Source organism: Siniperca chuatsi, linkage group LG6, assembly GCF_020085105.1.
Source record: "Siniperca chuatsi isolate FFG_IHB_CAS linkage group LG6, ASM2008510v1, whole genome shotgun sequence".
Lineage (NCBI taxonomy): Eukaryota > Metazoa > Chordata > Actinopteri > Centrarchiformes > Sinipercidae > Siniperca > Siniperca chuatsi.
Window position 1 is genome coordinate 24,942,766 of NC_058047.1, and position 20,330 is coordinate 24,963,095.

At 38.7% G+C, this 20,330-nt stretch overlaps 1 protein-coding gene and 1 long non-coding RNA gene across 3 annotated transcripts in view; one reads left to right on the forward strand and one right to left on the reverse strand.

Moving 5' to 3' along the window:
• Positions 1 to 11,046: 11,046 nt before the first annotated feature.
• LOC122878015 lies at positions 11,047 to 16,746 on the forward strand. The gene is made up of 3 exons (XR_006378384.1): positions 11,047 to 11,502; positions 11,985 to 12,041; positions 16,717 to 16,746. It is a non-coding gene; the product is annotated as an uncharacterized LOC122878015 (long non-coding RNA).
• The window catches only part of LOC122878014 (gamma-aminobutyric acid receptor subunit gamma-3), a 68,593-nt gene continuing 60,422 nt past the window's right edge, over positions 12,160 to 20,330 (reverse strand). For both annotated transcript variants that reach the window (XM_044200302.1, XM_044200303.1), the window contains 2 exons: positions 19,165 to 19,364; positions 12,160 to 17,009 (listed from right to left, as the gene is read on the reverse strand). In XM_044200302.1, coding sequence (XP_044056237.1) covers positions 16,731 to 17,009; positions 19,165 to 19,364 — 479 coding nt within the window. In that variant the 3' untranslated portion in view covers positions 12,160 to 16,730. The remainder of the gene's footprint in view (positions 17,010 to 19,164; positions 19,365 to 20,330) is intronic.

Sequence of the window (20,330 nt, forward strand, 5' to 3'; positions counted from 1 at the left end):
TTTACAGAATCAAAAAACAAGAACTTTAGAGCTGAAACAAAGAATGGGAGAAAACAAACAAATGACTGCACACTCACTTCTGCAGTGCACGGCTAACAGTGAACTTTAAGCTATATTTAGAAGGCAGAGCTTTCACAGATGCATCATGTTGTGCTGAACAAGCTGTAGTGATTCATGATGCTGCCGTAAGGATTGTAGTTGCAAATGGCAGTACAGGACTAGACATAATGTGTTTGTTCTACTCTTTGCAGGTCTTCAGTGGAACACATTGCATGTAGAAGCTAAGAACTGCTTATGGTTGAATTACTTTCAAGAGCTCCTAAATCTTAAACCAGATTAACATGTCTTTAAAACAAAATGCTTAGCCTGTTTGTGTTCTGTCTTCTTGTGCTCATGCTGATGAAAGTGAAGGTATACAGTCTGTGTTTGAAGACTAAGAGTCTACAGCCACACTAGCGTCTCTGTTAGGCTGCACAGCGGTGCTTTGAGCCGAATGCTAACATCAGCTTTCTAACATGATAATGCTAACATATTGATGTTTAGCAGGTATAATGTTTACCATGTTAGGTTAGCATTTTAGCATGCTAGCATTTGCTAATTAGCTCTATTTATGTTGTCACCAAAGTTATTACAACTCATCCTTCAGGCCATGGCACACCAATCAAACATTCTCCAACAAACACAGATTTTTAATTTTTTTGCCATGGCTGTCTGTCCTTGTTTGGAATTGTTTGGAGATGTTTGGTCAGATTCGAAATGCTCAATCCCTGTTTGTCCGTGTTTGATGAAGTTTGGCCAGTTTGCCATGTTTTCAAACAGACAATTACCCCGACAGTACACATATAGTATGTGTATCCATAGCAACGCAGCTCGTGCACGCCCAGTATTAGCGGTAAACTGACTGGACCAGCGGTCTATTTGTTGTTGTTGTTGTTGTGCTGAGTGAGGTGATTTATCTGACATGGCTTTGTTTTGGACCTTGGAAAGATAGGAACTCTCGGTAGAGCTGTGGGAGTTAAAAAAGAGCTGTATGATGTGTCATCTCAGCGATTTTCCAGGATGAAAGCAATCGAAGAGATTGCTGAAAACTCGGGACTACTGGAAGTGGGCTAGCTTAATGTTAGTTACTTGAACTCTCCCACGGAGCAATAGACTTCATTTCAACATCGCATCTCTGCTTTAGCTCTGATATGGACCAGGATTTTGCCGGCTACGTATAGCCCGGTTTTAGACCATCACATTATTGCATATTTTAAAAATGCATACAAACCTGTAAATATGTAACATATGCACAGCACACTGCCGCATTTACAATATAACTGTTTATTTTCTGTCATATAAACAGATCTAATATGCCACAATGCAATATTATGTTAAATGCACGTTTAATATACGCCTAATAGAGTCTTTTATTTTCTTTGACATGGTCTATGCGTAGCCACAATTTAACTCCCAATTGGACCGGCTATTTGTAGCCTACTTCTAGCCAAAATACTGTAGTATCATTGTAGTTTTTGGTCTACACAAAGACGTAATTTCAACGCCTTTAATGTTTGATATAAAATGTGATAAATATAGAACTATAGAGGCTGTGTGCTGCCAGCAAGTAGCTTCCAGGACATCATAATGGGAGAAGTTCTGTACATTTATGTAAAATAAGAAATTGGTTACTGGTGTAACGCGCATGTGCAATAAATTCATTTAATAGCTGTCTAATTGATGGCCAGGTTATGGTTAGACAGCTACTAAACTTTCACTTTTGAACTAAATTTAATCACATTTTGAACTAGACGGCCATGTACCATTTAAACATCTCTTAGACATCAAATCAACGTAAAATTGCTCAGTCGGTTGATTGTTGCGATCTAAATAAGAATAAAAATATGACAAAACCGCTACAAAAAATGGTTGACAGTTAGCGTTATATAACGTACAAGTGAAAGATTGTCTACAACATGTGTTGTGAACAAATATTAATAATAAATTAAGTGGTAACACACTATAATAATGGGCACAAAATTTTGAGTAGTTACCAGGGAACAAATGAGGAATGAATGAGGAACTAGCTGCTATTGAACCATTTGTTGATGTGTAATTCCTAATCAAATTTTATAGAGTAGCTAATGATTAGTTAATGATTAGTTAATTAAGAAACAAATGAGGAATGAATCAGGAATGACTTGATTATTGATGAATCGTTAAGTACTTCCCTAATAATTCCTAATGGGGGACTATATAGTAGATGATGATGAGTTACTAGAGAACAGACTGGGCGATCCTATATTACTGACTCATTAGGTAATGATTAGTTCATGGACATCTGTGACTCGATCATACTAGCCACTTTCTTCATGAGTCGTTCCTGATTAACTCTGAACCAGCCGGTGATTGGCACAAAACTAGTAACAACTCATTCATTACTAATTACTTAAAGACACACACTGACAGCAAGGCATGTGTGGTTCACTGAAGGCCTGAGTTTCCTGAAAGGTTATGTGAAGAGGAGGCCTTCAGTTTCAACGGTTGAGGTCATTTTTGAAGTCAACTGTTTGACCTGTTAAGTTTGGTCAACTATTTTGTTTGGATTTGTTTCATACAATTTCAACCCATCTGTTACCGCAACCTGGCAACCCACACCCCGATCCCAGGGCCGTATGCCTAGTTGCTCTCTGCGCAGGCAGACTGGCCAGCTAAATTAATGTTAGCTGTTGTCAAAATGTCAGGGCAGGACAGCGTTCCTCTTGTATTTTGAAACCTAAATGTTGGCAGATATGATGTTACCTATCTAGCTCACACACATAGGGATCGTGGTTAGATTACTCACCCCTCAGTTGTTGCCCCTGCTTGTTGCGCTGTCCCCACGTTTTTTTAGCTGCTAAATACTCAACTGTGTTCACCAGCTATCCGCTATGACTTTGTCTGTCTGACGTTTGGTGTCAGGCAGTCAGCGTGCAGTAGATTTTCAGAGAGTTTTCGCTAAAAATAGCTGCTAGCTGCTGCTGAAAACGATGCTATGAAAGCGGTGAGAGTGAAATAAAGTTGCTGGCCGTAAAACCAGAACAATGATCCGAAAGACGCTAAAAAGTTCAGTAAAGCTGAGTGGCATTCAGGTAGTAATTATCTGTGGATTAATCACTACAAGCGCTCCCTTTCACATTGCAGTCATTTGAGCCATTGTTAATCTAAAAATATTGATCAGAGCAGCTTTAAAGTTTGCATTAAGTGGTGCTGAGAATAGCATTTGTCGCAAGGCTTCTGGTTTCCTGACTTAAAACTGACATTATCAGTGTGGAACTTACTGTCTGTGTTACTTGAGTTACGGATGGTTTTTATATTCCTGGCATCTAAGGAAACAAAATGATTCCTAGCACAATAACAATCCCACACTGAGTGCAGCTCTGCTATTGTGGTAGGAAGGTATAATACTGCAAGTTGCTCTGAAAAGGCACTCAATCTCATGGACAAAGATTATTGAGAATGTGAATTTGTTCTAAAACTCTTTCAAAACAGCAGATTACTGTATAACAAGCTCATTTCTAAACATGTTTTAATGTGGCTGAATTACATTTAAGTTTTATTAATTATTTGCCTCATAGAGACAAGTGAAGTCATCTGTTTAATAGTGCTGAAATGATTACTAGATTAGTGAAATGAAGGGGTTTCTCACGATAGGATCATTTCATCACTTGATGAGACAGAGTAACTGGAAGACATCACTATGGGCTCTGGTTACTTATGATGGGCATTTCGTCCTCATTTGTGACATTTTAAGAGTATTACTATAAAAAATCCTAAACATCAGTGGACTACTCAAGAATTACTTGCTTGCCTACAATTAGCTCTGATCGACCAACATCCTATTCAAACACCTGTTTTTCCGTTTTTCCCCAGGCTTTAACAGCATAGCTCATGAATGCGATACTTTCTGGCAGGTGACAAAGCATTCCTTAACACAGGAAAGTTTTTGAAATGACCCATAATAAAATAATAAATGTGACAGTATTCACTGTGACTAATTACTTTATTTAGAATTTTCTGCATTGTATAATGAAGTAAATAAGGGGTATGAAATTAATCTATTTTTGGTCTGTTTATGGTCTATTTGAGGATGGTTAGCCATCATGTCAATACATGGAATTTGTAGTTCCTGGAATATCGAATCTAAAATCACTGCCATGGCCTTTAAGGAGTCAAGCTTTGTTTTCCTCCTCATTCATTAAAAGTGGTTTAATGGAACCATCTGACATTTGGGTAAATACACTTGTTCGCTGTCTCACCCAGAGTCAAATTAAAAGACTGACTTCATATTCATCTCTTTCTGTCCTGTATATTGTAGCCTAGCTCCATCAAAAATTACATTATCAACAATGGCATATTTGTATTTACATATTGCATATGTAATATGGTTAGACATAAAAATGCTAAAACTTTGGTTGCAGGAGAAGTTACACATTAAGGATTTCTGGACGTCCGCTGGGTGCAGTGATTGAGCACAGCGTGAAGCCGACTGCCATGGAGGGTCACGACACTGCAGGTATTTCCATCCAAATGTTAAAGCAGCTGGTTTCACTGATTAGCAAGTTTATCCAGACAGGAAGAAGTAATCAGACAGATCAACTGGTGAATCGTGTGGTTGGAGCCCAAACCTACAAGCCCTCAGACCACTAAGGCACGAGGCTTCACACTCCTGATTCTGACCTAACACTGCTCCACTCTCCACTATGTTCAAGTTACTTGTGATAATTATCTGTCACAGCACAAACCATTCAAACAGGAGTCATCAAAGGCCTATTATTTTCTTTTGAAACCAACAGACAAGACATTTCGAGTAAAAGCTGCAGTGTCTCTTCCTGGTTGAACCACGGTTGTGATCACGGCTGATCAAAACTCACTCGCCTTCTTACCGTTCCATCCCCTAATAATAGTGCATTTGCATATCTATGGCAAAAATGTATTACACTTTCAATGGCCTATTGTTTATAGACATGTACCAGATGATTGCAGAAATGGGAAATAAGACTGCATAGCATCGACTTAATTGGATTTCTTATCAAGGCATTGTGTGCATGATGAAATAGACTATTAGAGTGTGAATGTTGAAGTCACGATGTATGCAGGGATTAACTTTCAACAACTGTTTTGGCCAAACTTTGTTGTCTTTGGTTATTCAAGCAATCTGATGGAGATGTGACACCAATAAAAACATCACAGTGAGGTTAGCTTCTTTTATAGGTCCATGCTAAGCCAGTTTACATAAAAAATGGCAAATTGTAATGTAATGTCTCTTATGCTGAGTTGAAATGACTGGTTGACTTTTTTATTCAGATGTAAAATAAGATTTTAAATCAATAGTTTCACAATTTGTGAAATGCTCTTATTTGCTTTCTTGGCGAGAGTTAGATGAGAAGATCGATACCTCTCTCATGTCTGTCCGTTAAATATGAAGCTACATCCAAGAGATGGTTAGCTTAGCTTAGCACAAAAACAAGGGGAAACAGCTAGCCTTTCTCTGTCCAAAAGTAAAAAATATCAGCCTACCAGCACCTCTAAAGCTCACGTTATATTGAAATATATATCAAGAAATATTTGAGCGCATAAACCCCTGCATAACCGCTACTTGATTAAACAAAGAGATATAGCATATTAACTTATGCCACGTTCATGTCATATTATTTAGACCAGAATTACAAGCAGCTCAGTCGTTAAAAACGCTAACGTCAACCTCCTACTTGTAATTCCAAGTTGGAGATATTGGGCTTTCCTACTTGAAAACAATGAAAAGAACTACACAAGATTCAACAAACTGTTACACCTAAATAAAACCCAATATTAACAATTTAAAAGGAGCTATATACAGTTTGTTTGTGTCTGGTTTCACTTATTAACAAACTGATAAAAATACAACAAAACAACAAAATTAGCATAGCTAATTTAGACGACTTAAAGGTCCAGTGTGTAACATTTAGGAGGAGCCACTGGTAGAGACCACTAAATCTTACATACTGGACCTTTAAGTGATGTTGCAAGGCTAACAGTGGGGACACCCATCTTGGAATGATGCATGAATACTCCCAAGTCAGAGTAAAAGGAGATTTTGCTGTTCTTCCCAATCCGCAGACATTGCATGAATGCAGCTTGGATTTTGTTACACCTGGACAGAGCCAGGCTAGCTGTTTCCCCCTCCTCTCAGTCTTTATGCTATGCTAAGCTAATACATCCTCTGGCTGTAGTTTTATATTTAGCATACTGACATGAGAGTGGTATCGCTCTTCCCATCTCTTGCCAACTCTTGGCAAGAAAGCGAATAAGCGTATTTCCTAAAATGATAAACTATTCCTTTAAAACCAATGTCCTCATGTTAGAGGACTCTGAGCATGAAAAGATCCTGCTGAGCAGGCAGATATGTCTCCTGATGATCTGACATCTCAGTGGGACAGACGGTCGGGCTGTCTGGCCTCTACACTGATCCGATCCATCTGCTGTTTAGCCTGGCAGAAACTAAGAGCTCAGTGCATAACTCATCATTTATGCAGGACATTGCAAAGGTACTGTATACTCCAAGCTGCATATGAATACTTAAGTTCTCAAGAAATATCGTGTTCTCAGATTTCTGGGAAATAGTTTCTCTGAACTGTTGCCTGGTAACTTCCATTCAGAAGCACAGTCCAGCTCTCAGTTTAATATGGAGTGATTAGACTAGAAACACTATGAGGCGAGAAGGAGATTTTTCCAGCAGCTAACAGTTTACATCCAACAGCCTTTCCTTTGTCAGCTACACCTGCACCCAGCTGGCTGCACCCAAGGATACAATGTGCAGTCACTACACAGCTTCCTCCTCCCTAAATGCAACAGCTGATGATCGTGTTGGAGGGTTGCTACTGTGATAGTCACTGTTAAGGAAATGTATTAAAAATGCTTTTTATCTTTCTAGTGCTGGGACAACCAAATAGATTGTTCATCTATGGACTTGATACAGAACTGCTGGTTTTACATCAAGCGAGGAAAGGTAACCTTTAAATCAAACCTTTTACTGTAGAAAAAGATTATTAATAGAGGTTAACTTGCAGGATTATGCACTTTATTTAATCAATGTAGAGCAAGCAAGCAGCAAGCATATAAGTTTGAGGGATTAAATAAGTGTAGATCAAATATCAAAACAAAAGGCTAATTGAACAAATGCTAATAAAATATCATGATTTGATGCCTAGTGAAATATTGATGATATATTTACCATCATAACAACTGGATAAATTTCAAAATTCAATAAACGTCAGTATTTATGTACCAATTCATTTTTAGTTTTTTTCCTCACACATGTAAAATTTATTTTGTGTTTATCTCTTTTGTCAGTTTTTAGCCATGCTAGCAACATGGCTTTTAGTGATGGCAATGTCGGTCTGACGGTCAGTCAGTTCACCACTTTGGTCCAGACTGAAATATCTCAACTATTACATGGATTGTCATGAAATTTTGTACAAACATTCATGGTTGCCAGAGGATGAATCCTAATTACTTTGGTGATCCTCTGATTTTTCCTCTAGTGCCACCAGCAGATTGACATTTTTGGCTTTTACTGAAATATCTTGACAACTGTTGGATGGATTGCCATGTAATTTGGTACACACATTGATGGTCTCCAGATGATGAATCCTAATTACTTTGGTGATCTTCTGACGTTCCTCTAGCGCCACCATGACATTTGTAGTTTTGAGTGAAATGTCCCAACAACTGTTGTAAAGCCCTCAGGATAAACTGTAATCACTTTGGTGATTCCCTGACTCTTCATCTAGCGCCACCATCAGGTCAAAATTCCAATTTGTCTAATACTTTGGTTTCTGATCAAATACCTGCAAAACTAATGACAATCCCATCAGCCTCAGCTGTACTTTGTGCTAATTAGCAAATCCTTGCATGCCAACATGCTGAAAAAAGATTGCATAGGCTTAGATTACAAAGATACATTGGTTCTAGATGTTTTGGCCCCAATAAACCACTCTCATCTGCTTGTCACTTGTAAATAGTAATTTCCCATATTTTGCCTAGCTCTTTTTAGCTAGACAGTCAAAAGCATTTCAGCCATGTATGTAACATCTTGTCCTCTTTCTCAGTTTACCTAAATACTCACAGAATTTTAGCATTATTTCATTCTTATTTCTTATAAAGAGTAATTGTCAATCAACCACATTTTCTTTTTTTTTATCTTTATTCTTGCACACATTTAAAATGTAGAATGATCATTACTTGTTAAACAAATCCCAATGTGTATGAACTCTGACACACAGACAGAGGACATTACATTGACTTACATTCATTTCCTGGAGACTTACCCTAACTCCAGCAGAGCTCCACCTTGAACCTGAGAGACAATAAAACAATACGGGAGTGTGGATGCGGCATGAGTCACTTCCCTTTGTACGCACGGATGGTGATGGCAGCAGGCCTGTGCCCAAAAGGCGTTAACCCCATAAACCCCAAATCCAACCTCAAAACCTAACCTTAAAGACCAGAGAAAACAGAGAAAAAGGACTGTGGTATTCCCATTTGCTCAAAAACAACCAGAATGCAGTGGGCCTGTTGCCTTCAAAGGCCACTCCCACTCCTAAACTTCCCTAATTCCTACAGCAGGTCAGAGCTACTAACGTTAGGCTAAACTCTGCACCACCGGGTAACAAACTGAGGCAGTGTATGTGCTAAGCCTCATAAAAAAGTGCATTGTATGTTTTCACACTGTAACGTTGCCGTGCTAGTAACAAAACACTGTCGCTATTGCACTTACTCTATGCTCAGACGTCCGTCTCGCCCTGCTGGCTTTGGTTGTTTTTTCCAGTTTTTTTCTTTTCGGGATCCACCTCTGTTTCCATTGGTGCACATTTACCGCAGCTGCACCTGACCACTGGGTCAGCTCTGCGCCGCTATCCTCATTGGCTGCCGGTGCTTGACTCTCGGCTATGGCGGCCTCTTCCTCCTCCATATGCTGTAATTCCTCCTCACTGTATTCTGGCTCATATAAGTAGCTCTGAATGTCTGATTCTTGCACTACACTATTAAAATCGTTTTCTTCCATATCTACAAGAACATTGTCTTCTGCCAGTGGTTGTTCTAGCCAGTTGATTTTGGACAGGATGTTTTAATTTTGGAGCAGTGAGGATCCGACTGTCCGTGGAGGCGAGCATACAAAAAATGTAGAAGTACAATCTCTAGTTTGAACAACAGCCCTTGGGACCGAAATGGATGATGCAAAATGCATCATCTGGTGGACTTTTGCCGGCAAATGAATGGGGAGCTTTGGGTGCAGGCAACATTGAGGGAAGTTAACCATTGTTCATTTGCACATATTATCCACATGGTAATGATACAAAGCTGGTTGAAAATCTGCAAAGTTTCCCTTTAACCTAAACCTAACCTTATCCTAACCTTAAAGGAGCAGTGTGTAGGATTTAGTGCCATCTAGTGGTGAAATTGCAGTTTGCAACCATTTGAATACTGCTCGCCTCACCCTCCCCTTCCAAGCTTGTAGGAGAAACTACGGTGGCCGTGAAACTCGCGAAAACGAAATGTCCGTTGCTTGGTTTGTCCGTTCTGGGCTACTGTAGAAAAGGAAGGTGAGTCCCCACAATGTGACTGTGTAAACAGATTTATGTCCCCACAATATGAGTAATACATGTCCACACACACATAACCTACACACAAAATCATTATTATTTTTAACCCACCCGTATTGTATTACTGTTCCAGCTGACACAGAAACACAAACTCGGAGGGTGCCTTTTACAAATAGGTATAATATAGTAACTTTCACCACTTGTCATTTTAGAAAGGCCTCCTCAAGAAAACATGTTCTTTGATCAGATTATCAATGACAATGGATCATAGATGTTTGTTTCTGGCTTCCAACATTAGCTAGTGAGCCTTCATTTTCCCAGGATTGTGCCCGGTGGACGGAGAAGGGTCCAACTGCAGTCCTCCCTCCTGAGCCCCCTAGTTCTGTGAGACAATGGACTTTGAGGATGCGTAGTAGGGTTCCGTTGTATGAAGTAGGCTACATAAACTTTCACTTATTTTACCATAGCAGTCCCCCAAAATCTGTTTGTGGACAAATTTAAGACAAGAAATAAGCAATCCAGTTGCTAAAACTGAACTCATATATAGATAGATCTACAAGGCCTAATTTAAAGGTTTGTCCAGACTTTCGTAAGGCAAGGAAACTACGGCACTTCCAATTTCCACTGCTTTTCTAGCCTGTTAGCTTACTACTGTAATTTCCCATAGAGGTTAGCAAGTTAGCTAACATTAGCTTGCAGTTTACTGCATACAGCCTGTGGTAGCTCATTAGCAGCCAGTGTCTAGCTTTCCAACAAAATTTGCGACATGTGATTTCTAAAATGAGCAGTGGTGAAAGTTACTATATTCTGTTATCAAAGTTGTCTACTTTCACTTTAAAATGTTGATTAAAAATGTTGCTGTCTGTTGATACTTTGGTCCTTTGACTAGAGCTGAAAACTTCTAAATCTAAACATTGAGAAACAGAGCAACTTTGCTTCTTTGTGTTGAACCTCCTCCTTCTCCTATGAGGAAGATGATTGACAACTGGTTCAGGCTCCTTATTGGTGAAACATGTTTTTGATTAGCCAAAGTAAAAACTGATTGACAGTTACCCCGACCATTTAAAGTTTCCGCTAAATATTATCATGCTAACATGCTAACAATGACAATTTTCAAATGCTGATGTTGATAATAGCAGGTAAAATGTACCATGTTCACCATCTTAGTTTCTCTTGTTAGCATGTTAAATTTGCAAATTAGCGCTAAGCAAAGTACAGCTGAAGCTGATGGGAATGTCATTAGTTTTGCAGGTATTTGGTCATAACCCAAAGTACTGGAACATTTTTAATTTTAACCTGATGATGCCGCTAGAAGAAAAGTAAGAAGATCACTACATTTATCCTGTGGTGAACATGAACAAACCAATAGTTGTGTTGTCTGTCATATTTCATTCTGGACCAAAGTGTCTATCTATAATCTCTATCGTCTGACCGACTGACAGACCAATGTTACTATCCATAGTTTCTGCTTGTTTCTGCTGCCCCCAAGTGCCCCCCAAAAAACAAAAAACAAAACAACAGCAACAAAAAACAGTTAATGCAGGTTTAAAGTTTAATTTCACTCAAACCATATCCTCTCACTTACCCCTAGTTCCATCATGCTATGCAGAATTTCTGCTTCCAGCTCAATGCAATGGAGATGAATGGAATTCTATCTGTGGTGCTCACAGCATTGAAAAAATACATTACAAAATTTATCAGCAACATCTTAAGGATCAAAAGTCGACCAGTACTCTGAATATTAAGAACTATTGTAATGTCAGACCAACACGTTGAAGCTTGTGACCTTCACCAGCGACAACACACAAAACTTCACAAAGAACATTTAAATACTTTTTTTTTCATCTTGCAGGAGTTTTGACTCTGTAAGACTACTTACCTGTCTCCATGCATCTTGCAGGTAGGTGAAATTGTGTCAGAAACCTCTACGCTACCGTGGATAACCCACACACTTCACCGTGGACAATTTTCTACCAAAGAAATAATCACTATTTCAATTCATTTATTCATTTTGATTTTGGTGACCTGACCTTTTTAATACGTAATAATTTAGAGCACTTTTAGTGATGTTTTATGTTCAAGATGGTGATCTTAACACTCACTACACTGCAAGTGTTTGTGTGTGTAAAAAACAGGCCACAGGCCATGTTCAATGCAGAGACGTGTATTTTGCCCATGTGGTGAAAGGGCAAAAACAATTTCATCATTTATTTATTGGGTGTAAGCAAACTGTTTTTCAAGGGACACCCAATTGTGTTACTTCTCTCCTCCTTTAGGAAAAGCCTTATTGGATTTCAGACATGTACAATTGAATTTGAAGACAGACTGGCGGCCATTTTGTCTTTTTGTTGCAGGTTATTGACAGTTCATGTTCCCCAATAGGTCCCATTGTGCTTCTGACTTTGGCAAAACACCAGTGGTGTACAAGGAGCAGCTGAGGTAAGACTGTCTATCAGGAGGCACATTTTCTAATAAAACCATACCATCCTTCTAAAAAAGCTTCAGTTTAAATACATTTAAACAAGACATTTTAAGTGCAAAATTGACTGCATTGATGTACATTTATGAAAAAACTTTATTCCATATTTTCTGGTCCTTGGTAGTAATGCACATTTCAAATATAAAAAGAACCATAGGTATGAAAATAGCATGGGTATCAGAAATGGATTGTAGATGCTGGAACCAAAGAAGCAAAATCATGAAAACAACCCCACTCACAGGACACCACGTTGTTGAGGAGTACAAATCTCAACACTTGCACTTTACTGTACCATTGAGTAATGAGATATCTATGTCACACTGAAGCCACAAATATGAAAACACAAAGCAGAAAAAAGTCTACAGTTGAGTATTGTGTATATAGTTAAGTTAGATAGGAGATAATACATGTCAACAAAAATATGATTCACCACTGTTGAAATACACTGCAGATAAAAGTTTGGCTACAGAATGAAAGCTTGTGGTAGAGACACACTTTGTGTACAGCGTCAGAGACAATCCCCTTCATCGTGTACAGTAGCTGTTACTGACATTTTTGCCACAAATAATACAACAGTGGATGAATTGGCAAATGACATCAACCATCTTAGAGCACTTCTAGGCTAATTATTTCTGTTACGCTCATAGTTTCCAATCAAATGCCACTTCACAGTACTGCACTGTATACATGAAGCCGTACTATTTTTTTAAACCCAAAACACAACAATTTCCTCAAACATGATTTAAACCATCAGAGAATAAAACTGAAACAGAAATGTCTTTGGCTTATTCATCACAATAATACTTTCTGAATGTGGCTTAGAATCAATGCAGTGTTTTGTACTGAGTTTATTGTACTTCAAGTCACCAAAACTGCACTAAAACTGAAAATTCTGTCAAAATTTTCAGAATCACAAAAACACGCAACTTTCTTTGCAAGGGATTTACATAGTACGTTAGTGACAGACAGATAAGTTTCATGTCTAAATGTCTGTCCCTCAGATGCCCCATCTGCATAATGCTGCTGATCCTCAGCACAAATGACACAGTGCCCAGAGCTGGTTCACTGGTTCAGTCTGGAGCCACACACATGCCCATACTGGCCTGGGATCAAATCCCAGCCTGAATCCCCCGCCCTGTGTTTACCCCCTTTGCTTTCCCAGAGTCTGGAAAGATATTACTGAAAAATGTGGACTGTCCAGCTGGAAAAACATGACGCAAAATCAACAGCAAATATGACGGGGAGGGTGGAAATTAGCTTTTTAAACTTCAAATGGCACGCAGGAAGCGTTGGGGACAGCGAATGGAATTTATTTTGTCCAAATCTGTCATCCTGCATGCTAACTCCAATCTACAGTTTTTATTAAAGCATATTAGACAATGTATCAGTTCAAGCTGAATCTTTGTCCTATGTAAATCCCTTAACAGCCTTATGACAAAAGATTTTTAAGTACTGTCAATAAGATCTTACAGAAAATGTGATAACAATGAACTTTCAAAGACCATCCTGAGCCATGTTCACAATAACTCTTGACCTTATGCATTTATTACTCAAGAAAAGCCACTGAGTTAAATGATGCAAGAACGTTCTTGTGTCTGTTGCTGCTGTGTGTTTTAGACACTATTGCCTGATAATACAGAGTGAGACAAGAATGAGACAGTCAGTATGATTTTAACAGTCAGGGCCCTGTTGTACGTTTCTATTGGCAGAATACAAACTTACAAATGGGTGCATCTCAGTGGCTCAGCTGGTGAAGGTGAACCAGCCTGGGATCTCTGTCACATGCCTCCCCTTTCTCATTCAGTTATCTAATGATGGCAAACATGCCCCAAAAAAGTGTATGTTCTTTGAACTTTAATCACTTTTCATCCCAAAATGGTAATGGCAAGAGTTATTGTAAAGTATAGCACCACTCAGATTACCTTATTGCATCACCCTTCATCTGTCAGCAGAAGGGAGTCAGAACACTGTAACATCTGGGAGTAATGAATCAATTAACACTGCAAAACAAACACTGATCATAAATGTGATATAAAACAATAGTTTTGCATTCACATTGTGGCCAACAAAATACCACGTGTAGCAGGTTAAAGTTTGCTATTGTTATTATTATTATTATGATTAATTGTATAAATGACTACATTGTCATAGAAAAGAACCAATCAAAGACAGTCAGGAGAACTGCTGTCAGTACTTTGTGTTTGTTGAGGAGATGAACAGGTGCACTAACATATGTGGCTGCATCCATTTTCAGTCAGCATCTTGTTTGTCTGCAGGCACAGTAGGCGACACTTTGCACCAGGGCTGGCTGAGTTGAGTGTTCCTCTACTATTGGAAATAATGACCGTTCAGTTTAACATCTACTGCATATTGCCACAATGTGAACGCAGCATCAACCCTGGCATCGCTAAATACCCCCCACTTAAAAATTCATAATTCATTTTTTTCCTTAAGATTTTCATCACCACACTCAAAACATCAAACATATTAGTGTAACCATTTCAAACTTGCCTGAAAACATAAATGACTGGGCACATATGTGAAATATTTGGCTGGCACATACATAGCAAATATAATAAAAACAAAACAGCTCAAAAAAAGGGATATAAAAAGTTCCACTTAAGTATACTGCCCAAGGCAAAGAAGTAGCCTTCACTAAAGTGAGGTCTTCACCACCTTGCTGAGGTTATTATCAGAGGTAAATATGTATTTCTGGTGTTCATCTCAGCTCTGTGCGGGCTACACTAAGGCAATTCAACGGTTGCTAATGCCAAATCTAAAAACAGGGAAATCTAATTATGATACTTACAGTCCATATTAAAACTATAATTCTATCTCTGAACGTATTACAACTTCTTCAGGGTAATGTTTAATTGTCTATTGCATGCAAACAAGAGTCAACGGCCAAACAGAGATGAGTGATCCTAATGAGTGGGATTATCATATTTGTGCCTACAGTAATGTACAAATGACACCCATTATATTTCATTTGGGCATCCCGCTCACCAACTGTGTTCGGAAAAAAAACGGCTGAAAGAAGAAACACATCTGCCTGTTCACTTCATCTAGTGTGTGTTAAGAGCTCTGGCAAGAAGAGGCTGCTGTGCAACACCAATACATGGTGTGAATATGTGTTACATCTAGAAAAATAACACTCATTTGAATTATATGCATGGCTGCCTTTGTTCCCTCTGTGTTTCATCTCAGAGGGCCCCAATCTGTGACAATGCAGTTGGTAGACATTATAAACTGCTTTGTTATGTCTGCTATCTATAATTATATTTAACTCAAGATTTGTTATTTTTACAACCCCTAAAACCACAATTAGAAGATTGATACCAGTCTCATGTCTGTACGCTGAATCTGAAGCTAAAGCCAGCAGCCATTGTGCTTAGATTAGCATAAAGACTGGAAACAGGGAAACAGCTAGCCTGGCTCTGTCCTGAGGTAAAAATGAATCTCAGCAATTAACACATCTCGTTTATTGAATCCGTACAAAAGCCAAAGTGCTGGTAGGCAAATTTAGTTACCTTTGGACAGAGTAAGGCTAGCTGTTAGCCCCTGTTTCCAGCCTTTACACAAGCTAAGCTAACTGGCTGCAGACTGTAGCTAAGTTACATATTTAGCGTACAGACATGAGAGTGTATGCTGTTCCCAAAATATCCCCAAACTATTCCCTTAAAGGAAAGGTATTCTTTAAAATATGTCATGGTTGGTGCTCTATGCTGGATTGTCTTTTGCACCCACAGCAGTTAGCAAAGGTACTTTCCCATAATACTTTTCGTTTCTCTTGAGCCCCTGGGTGCATATCCAGGATACTCTGATGCCTGCCATGAACACAAACATAAATAAAATAAAAAAGAACAATTCAAATAATTGACGTCACATCCTCTTACGTAAAAAAAATCTGCCAATAAAGCACATATTGTTCTTTCTGCTGTAAGGTGAAATTTAAATCGTTCTCTTCCCTGGGAACCAAGTTATTTATTATACTTTATACGGGTACTAATAGTGTTGCGAGCAGGAGGAATGAGTGATGCCCAATGGCTGAAAGTCAGTATGAAGAGATAAAAACCTAATGATTTTTTATGTGGTTGTTAACAACAAATGGCTGTTTTATAAATGTAAAAGCTCTGAATGAGAACAGCCATAATCAGTCAAAGCCAGGCTCTTCTATTTCATTAATTTTTTTATAAATCATTATTCCCTGATTATTGTAGCAGATAGTATCTACCCCTCCAGAGGAAGGCACTATGAATGGTTTGAATGTCCTTGGATTTTCATCAACTGGATTTGACTGATGGCTGGATAATAACGTACTGGTACATTCCCTACAACACAAGTCATCCTCCTGATTGTGAAGGTTGGGGTAGCATTGCAAAGCACATTTTGTTCTTTGTCTTCATATCGTCATTAGCACACAGTCCATCCTGTCCTCCCTCTGTGTACAGCATATGAAGGGAATCAGTAGAAATCTCTGCTTGGCACAGGCCTGCCGACACACACTGTCCTCTCTTTTTATCTCCAGGTGACTGCTTCAGGTACCACAGGAAAGAGTTTATTTGGTGTTACCTTTTTATTAATCTTGAATTTCTTTCTGTTAAACTGTGCTGTCCTTCTGTTGTGACCACGCAGGCTCCTGCAGTGTGCTAAAGGTAGAGATAGCCTACCCAGTAGACGACGTTGAACAGCAAGAAAGAGGTGGGAAAAAAGACGCGCGAGTATGCGTCCAGTTCAAGTAAATCTATGTGGAGACGTCCTTTTCTCCAGGCACCTCCTTTACACTCCTCGAAGCAGCAGAAGAAGCTCTGGCAGTCTTTTCCGTCCAGACACTCGTAGACACAAGCATCCTCAAAGTCCTGCCAGTACATGGAGTTGTTTAAAGTGATGACGGTGTGTGGAGGTCTCACATCCAGGACGGAATAGTTCTGAGAAGAAGAAGAGACAGTCACACGGAGTCACAGGAAGCATGCTTTTTTGTTCTGGTACAGACTAGTTGTTCTACAAGGATTTTTAGTGGAACTTGGATAGGTCTGTTTTCCCATTAACAACTAGAATGCAGAATGCACCGTGCTTTGAAAAATGTAAAAGTGATTCTAGCATGTTTCATCAACTTGTTTAATACAGTACTACACTATTACACTCACAGACTGTTTACAATTTGTGGTCGCTTTGCTCAGTATTTATTATCCACATCAGAACCATCACATCACATCGTTGTTTCGATGTACAGAAGACTAATGTAACTGTAATTTTGACCCTAGTATGGGTCAAAAGTTCAAAAAAGCTGGATCCTACCCTTACCATAATGCAACTGCAGCAAAAAAGGGGTAGATGGTGGATTGTACAATTTACAAATATGAAGTTAGTGTATAATACACAATTCATTTATATTTCTTTTTTGAACATATTTCAGTCTTGTAGAGGGATGTAAAGTCTACTAGTCTCAATCATGTGGAGATGAATGAATGAATGTTTTTATTAGTGTATAATCACCTGAAAATAAGAATTGTTTTTATTACCTAAGAATAAGCCATTTTTATCTACATAGGGAGCGGGTCCCCTTACACGGAGGTCACCATGTTGCACCACCATACTTCTACAGTAGCCCAGAACAGACAAACCAAACACTGTCTCTACATAGGGCCGTTCGCATTTTCCGCGAGTTTCGCAGCCATTGTAGTTTCTCCGACACGCTTGGAAGGGGAGGGTGAGGCGAGCGGTATTTAAATGGTTGCAAAATGCAATTTCACCGCTAGATGCCACTAAATCTTACATACCTTTAATGTTGATGTTTCATGAAATGTGCGCTAAAGATGTGCTTTTGGAGTTTATGGAACAGGCTTACACTTGTTTTTTTCTCTCCAAAGGGACCACCAGTCACTCATAGTCATTTGGAAATGTGTGAGGAAAAAATAGTGTTTCATTTCAGGCGACAGCAGAGGAGAGCAGCAGTTAAAATTATGGAACTTTTTCCAATATTAACATTTGATTAAAAAAAAAGATCCTCCAGTTAAGGGCATTGACTGACTTCTGCTCAGCTTTGAATGATGCTCCCAAGTCTTCATTGTAGTGGTGCGTATTATTCCTATTAAATCATTTTATTTAATTTTAAGGTGATTGAATAAGCACTTGGATAGACCATCCTAGATTTACATGGGTGGGAAATACATTGATTTCTCTAAAGCTTCACCAAGCTGGGGTGGGGAAACAAATTTAACTAAAAAATAACATTTAATTTTGTTTAGATACTTGGTGTTCCAAAGGCTCATGTACGAAATGATTTTCTAACTCACACTGTTGTAGCCTCATATTATCTTATAAAGTCTGTGGATTTTGTTCTCCATTTCTTACAGTTGTGTTATGAAGGGATCACTTCAAAGCCAGTATGGACAGGAGGAATGATTACACACACCAACAACTCTTTCAACCTGCAAATGGCATGTGTATGTATGTGTTTCATGTTATGTTCAGGAAAAATGTTCTCACTCTTACAAACATTTACAAAACTTCTTCCAAAGGTATGGGGACACCAACTCTGAAACACTTGCGAATATATATTATGTAGTTTGACAGAGATATAGGCATATTTTCATTTTAAAAACAATAAAAATGTGCTATTTTGGAGGAAAAAGCTCACACTAATATCCATAGTCACTCTCCAGTGCATTAATGCACACTACTGATAAGAGTTTTGTTTTTTTTGCAGAGAACATGAGGTGACAATCTGCACTCCCTTCCTTCAGTTGTTGTTCCTTCTGTCTTGGAAGCTTATTCAGTCTGATGCAGTGTCCCTTAAAATAGTAACAGTCTTATCAGAAGAGCTTATAAAGGGCAGCATCACATCATCTCTACCCTGAAAGGTTTTCTCACTTCCATGTTGTGATAACAAAACCAAAGCACTATCAGAGAAAAGCTACTTTTGTAACAAGTGACAGTACTCCTGTACATACGAGCATCACCTCAATCTACATTTCTATCATTTCTATCACTCATGAGTTCACTATTAGGTGATTTTAAGGAATATTGCTGCAAGAATATTTAATATCTGTATATAAAAAAACTGATTCAAGACCAACTTACCGATCTTTTAGGTTCCATGCAGCTGGGTCTTCGAGCGCTGTATGAATAGTAATTTAAAGTTGCATACTCCATCAGAGCAGCAAAGACAAACAGGAAGCACACAGTGACGAAAAGGTCCATGGCAGTAACATAAGACACTCTGGGTAGTGACGTCCTGGCCACACTACTAAGAGTAGTCATAGTCAGCACTGTGGTTATACCTGAAGGAACAAAGAAAGGACAAACTCATCTTAGGCACTGCTAACAGGTAATAATGGAAATCACCAAGGTTTGTGCTGGGTCTACTTTCAGTTTGATTGTGACATTGAAATTAATTTAAGGTCATATTTTCTATTTCCTCTACCTGACGTTCATTTTAATGAAGAAATATGAGCTAATGCAGGATACAAAGAACATACAATATAAAATCCTGTCTTTGTTTAAGTGCAAAATCTAAATTGACTGAGTCAAACTTTTGACAGATCCTTGCATTGTTTGCCTCAAGAGCCTTCATGATCACTTTAAACTCAGGAATGAGATGAACACTTCAGTTTTATATAGCCTTGGACTGGTTTCCGAGAAGAGAAAGCAGACTACATGAAAACATTGTTGACCCCTGAATTTGAAGCTCAGGAGCAGAGACCAATTATACTGTACTGTTCCTGTAAGGTTTTATGTTAGTAAAAGTTTTTTGGACAACCCCTTTGTGCACGCATTTTGTAATGTTGTGCATTTGTTAAGCTTTTGAAATGTGCCCAAAACAGAATGTAAAGAATCCCACCACGCTGTGCTCTTAAAATGGGAATTGTGTCAAATGTCCAAACGAAGATAGTGAAAACTCTAAATCCACAGAGACAGACACTTGGACTTGACACATACTGTATGACAGGGTCAGGTACACAGATATGAGTTCCTAACCATCCCATCATAATGTACATAAAGTTTAAAATCTGCCTAGTCATTACAATGGAGAGGGACGCAGTGAGGGAAGAGGGAATTTCGTACTAAACAGACTGTAACTTTGGAGAATACCTTCTTGATTTAGCTAACTCAGATTGCTGAAGTCTCATGTTAGCTTTGAATTAATGAATTATCAAGGAGCTAGCCTGACTATACCTTTTCCTTTGGAGTCAGGCTAGGAAGGGATCACTTTATGGCTGGTATGAACAGGAGGACTGATCACAGTA